This window comes from Phacochoerus africanus, unplaced genomic scaffold, assembly GCF_016906955.1.
Source record: "Phacochoerus africanus isolate WHEZ1 unplaced genomic scaffold, ROS_Pafr_v1 Scaffold_19, whole genome shotgun sequence".
In the NCBI taxonomy this organism is placed as follows: Eukaryota; Metazoa; Chordata; class Mammalia; order Artiodactyla; family Suidae; genus Phacochoerus; species Phacochoerus africanus.
In genome coordinates, this window is record NW_025927386.1 from 211,204 (window position 1) to 216,225 (window position 5,022).

The 5,022-nt window shown below is 40.6% G+C and overlaps 1 protein-coding gene across 1 annotated transcript; it reads left to right on the forward strand.

The window, feature by feature from the left end:
- The first annotated feature begins 396 nt into the window (after window positions 1-396).
- On the forward strand, window positions 397-1,284 carry LOC125119245 (olfactory receptor 4S2). The gene has a single exon (XM_047766092.1). The coding sequence runs from the start codon at window positions 397-399 to the stop codon at window positions 1,282-1,284; it is 888 nt and encodes a 295-aa protein (XP_047622048.1).
- Window positions 1,285-5,022: the final 3,738 nt, after the last annotated feature.

The window sequence follows — 5,022 nt, forward strand, 5'->3', positions numbered from 1 at the left end:
TCAAAAGATATCTCAAATTTAGGTTTGGTGCCTTAGACAGATTAGAAAGAAGTAAATTGTTAGAAACAAAGGAAGGAACCTTAAAGAGGAGGGAGGTAAACTCAGGGTTAGGTGTGTGCCTGAGAGAGTTTACTTTATTTCTCTAGACTCTGTTTCCTCATCACATGTAAATGACTAGACTATCATTCTGAAGTAAGATGATCAGAATATGGACTTTGATTTTTTAGGTGTACAAGCCAATCAGCTGGAAGTACCCATTTTTTTTTCCATTTTTAACTATTCCGCTGATTCATTTCATTTGTTTTGAGTTATACATAAATGTTGGTGGTCTTTGTTATATGTTTCTTTCAGGTAATTTAATGGTCTCTTGGGAATTTGGCCTTCTAGAGTAACTCCATGGAGAAGATAAACAATGTAACTGAATTTGTTTTCTGGGGTCTTTCTCAGAACCTCAAGGTTGAGAAAGTGTGTTTCGTGGTGTTTTCTTTCTTCTACTCTGTCATTCTTCTGGGAAACCTGCTCATCATGCTCACAGTTTCTGTGGGCAACCTTTTCAAGTCCCCAATGTATTTCTTTCTCAACTACCTGTCTTTTGTGGACATCTGTTACTCTTCAGTCACAGCTCCTAAGATGATTGTTGACTTACTGGCCAAGACCAAAACAATCTCCTATGTGGGGTGCATGTTGCAGCTCTTTGCAGTACACTTCTTGGGTTGCACTGAGATCTTCATCCTCACGGTAATGGCCTATGATCGTTACGTGGCTATCTGTAAACCCCTACACTATGTGACCATCATGGACCGGGAGAGATGCAATAAAATGTTGCTGGGGACCTGGCTAGGTGGGTTCTTGCACTCCATCGTCCAAGTGGCTCTAGTAGTCCAACTGCCCTTCTGTGGGCCCAATGTGATCGATCACTACTTCTGTGATATTCACCCTCTGCTGAAACTTGCCTGCACAGACACATACGTCGTTGGTGTTGCTGTGATAGCCAACAGTGGTATCATCACTCTGGTGAGCTTTGTTATCTTGCTCTTCTCCTACATCCTCATCCTGGTGTCCCTGAGAAAGCAGTCAGCAGAAGGCAGGCGCAAAGCTCTCTCCACCTGCGGCTCCCACATTGCTGTGGTCATCATCTTTTTTGGTCCCTGTACATTCATGTATATGCGTCCCGAAACTACCTTTTCAGAGGATAAGATGGTGGCTTTGTTTTATACCATCATCACCCCTATGTTAAACCCCCTGATTTATACACTGAGAAATGCAGAAGTAAAAATGCAATGAAGAAACTGTGGGGCAGGTGGGTTTTCTGGGGAGCAAAAGGTAAATAGTTGGAAGTAACAATACAAGGTGGATGATCTTCAATGGTCTCATCTGCACAGGGAAGACAATAATAACCTCACAGGGATTTTTTTTGGGGGGGGGGAGGAGCAACTAAGAATAAAATGTTCTATACAAGTAAGGTATTTTTAAATCACTATTATTTTATTTGTTTGAAAAGTCCATAAGCGTGATTTTCTAAAATATCTAAGACAAAGAAATCTTATTAAACTCAGAAGCTCAGCATGATCATACTCAGCACCAAGATTTTCTCCTTCCCATTGCCCCCTGTTTGCCAATGTCTTTAAAGAATCGAGAGTCCTCTGTGAAGTAAGGCTGTTTTCTAGTATTTAAAACTGTGATTGTGACATATTGCACACTCAAAGGTATATGCTGAATGAAGGAAAGGGTACATGGAAAATGACAGATCTGAGGTGTTCTGACACAAATCCTCTAAAACGGTGAAAACTAAGTTTCCTGAGGTTGGGATGGGGGAGGGGGTATGTGCAGAATGCCAGCGAGATAAAGAACAGACTTGGAAAACAAAAGATCTGTCTGTCCTTGTCCTCTGGTTTGGAGAAAAAGCTTTTTTCTTTCTCTAGCTCACTTTCTTCATGCAAACAATAAGTAAATTGGAAAAAATTACCTCTAAGATCCCCAGTTTAACTGTAACATCCCATGTATGTGCTTCTGCTAATTGACTCTCATCTTTACTTGTACTCTGTAGCCAGAGATCCTGTCCCTATTAATGTAAGGTGACTCACAGGAAACCCTCAAGAAACTGAATGAAAACAAAATATTTGTAATGAATACATGATTGTGCCTCAATCAAGAGGGTCAACATGATTTGCTGAAATGCATGGTTTGGGAAACCATATTCCCTCCACTGTTTGAGCCAAGCAGCTTTACTGAAAACCGTGAGCCGTTTATCACTGCTTCCTTGACCAGCATGACCTGATTTTCAGCTGTGGAGTCCAGAGACATTTGTTCTGGACAAATAAACATATCTTTCTTATGTGAACTGACACTTCCTGGAGCTATATTCCTCCTTCACTTCACCCAACCTGAGATCACATCACAGATTATCTCTCTGCCACTGCTTCACTGTCTTTTCCACAAATCTTCTTATTCAAATTGCTGCCCATACCTCGGTCTGTGTTTATGGTCATGGAGTGTGTGTGTTTTGCACTCACACATTATATTGAGGACTGTATGTAGTGCCTTAAAAAATGATCTCTAATGATGAAGCATTCACAGAATTAAGAAAGATAAAAAGGAAGCAAGATACCTAGATTCTAAGTCATAATTAAGAGATCCTTGCCCTGGGCCACACGAACCCATGCTTATTGTCCCTCCTTGGACATACATTCACTGCATCTCCATGAACCTCCATTTGCTCAATTTTAAGGTGCTCCATAGGTTGGTGCTTCTCATACTTGTCTGATCATTGAAATCATCTTGAGAGGTTTCTGAATAGATGAAAGCATCTATTCCAAGAATTTCTGATCCAGTAGGCTAGTGTTAGAGGGGCTCCACAAATGTGCATTTTTAAAAGCACCTCTGATAATTTTTATCCAGGCAAGGGTACATCCAAGACCTTAGACTTGGAAACACTGGAGCTAGTTGATGTTCTTAGAGCACAAGGGGTCTATGGATCAATAAGACCCCAAGAGACTTACTTTCAGATATAGAATCCCATCTTTCTGCCATAACACAAAGAGACCTAAAATTGAAGTATATTTAGAAAACTCTGGGATGAATCAATGCTATCCATTTGATGTGTTCTCACAATGCTCTTCCTTTTATGTCTCTGCATGAAAGCCTTGACTACCAAGGGACAGTAGGGATACTGATGGTCTGAAGTCGCTTGGAAGGTAAAGGCTGACAGATTCAGCACTCTCAAAGACAAACAAACAGAACATACGAAATGGTGTTCAAGTTTCTACCATTGAGTTTATGAATGTATTCCTGTTCACAAAAGTTCCTCGGAGTCAATCCCAATCAAAGTAGCTCCGAATGTCTGCCTGGTTCTTTGGAAAGCAATGACCAAGAACTCAACTCTCCCCAGTTTCAGCGGGGGTGAGTCTTGTCAACAACATCATTTTGTTTTATAGATGTATGATCATCCCAACATTGGCTGCCAGTGGTCGAGCTTTTTAATCTCACTGTTAGAAGTAGTAGGCAGATGTGACTTTGATTATAGACTTCCCTGACGAAAATAAATGGTAATCCTTCTCATTTTCTAAATGAGTAAACTAGTTTATTTCATAGTAGAAGACAATAAAAACACATCTTCTAACTAGTGGTTATATTCCTGTCCCCTGGAAGAGCATAAAATATTTAAAACACTTTTCCTGCACTGCTCAATGGACTATGTAAAGATAGCTTTCATGTGCCTCCACATGATAGTATCCCTTCCCTCTTTTGAACATATCCAAGAGATGGAAACATCTATCACCTGTCGGAGCCTCCAGAATTTTCACGACTTTTTTAAAAAGAGTAACTGATTGGGAATGCCTCATTTGGACAGTATTCTGACATCCAGTTCTTACCTGGTGTCCTGTTTTGTTTTGTTGTCTTGGGGTGTAATGTAACTTCATCTCTTAATACACATCTTTGAAATAGTTCTTATTCCACACTTTGAGTATAAAAAATCCACAAGGTATGTGCACCACAGAGTAGAGAGAGGCAACACTGTACACCCTCTTATGCACTCAGTGAGAGTCAATGATACAGACCAACATCACGTGTACAGATATATAATTTCAATTTCCACAGACCAACCTACCACTTCCATTGTATTTTCAAGAAAAATGGAACAGCATGAAGTGTATCTGAGCCTACTCTACAGTTTGGAGTTAAGCCCAGTCAAGCCTGACCTCAGTAGCTGAACCCAAATTGACCCAAAGACACATGAGCAAGAAGTTTCCATGCCTATTGTTTAAGCTGTGAGTTTAGGAATGGCAGTTACACGGCATTATTGAGCTGATTTATCCAAGAATAGATGATCAGATGTAGGAGTGGGAGGCATAGTCTCAAACTGGTAAAACCTCTAGTATACTTAGTGTAAGGTGCTTTGTAAGGAGCAGTATAACAGGCCAAACAGGAGAGAATGGGCATGAGGGACAGGAATAAAAAAAAATAAAAACTAGTAACAAATAATAAACAAAGCAATAACACACATAATAAAATAATAATTGATAAAATAATAATAAAATGAATAATACATAATAAATAATAAAAAAACAAATTCTAAATACCTAAGTAGGCAGCCAGCCTCCCTCGGCTATGGTGCTCGCTTCTTTGGGTGGAGACAAGGGAGCTAGCTCCTTCTGGCCTCCTGAGAGACACTGAAACCTTGGACTCTCATTCCTATAGAATGGTGGCTCTTTACCGGGGTGATTTTATGCCTGTCGGGCACATGGCAAATGTCTAGAGAAACTTGATGTCATGACTGAGAGGGTGCAGGATCCAGGAGGTCAAGTCCAGGAATTCTGTTCCAATCCTACAATGCACAAACTCCTCCTACATTCCTACACCACCCCTACACCAGCTCCCCCCCGCCAAACACACACAACAAAAACTCCTCTGGCCCCAGAGGCTGAGAAACCCTATCTAGAACCAGTTGTCCTCTGCATGATTTACGGGGAAAGAACAAGAAGGAAAGACAGAATTTAGGGGCAAGCAGGTTCTGGCTCAATT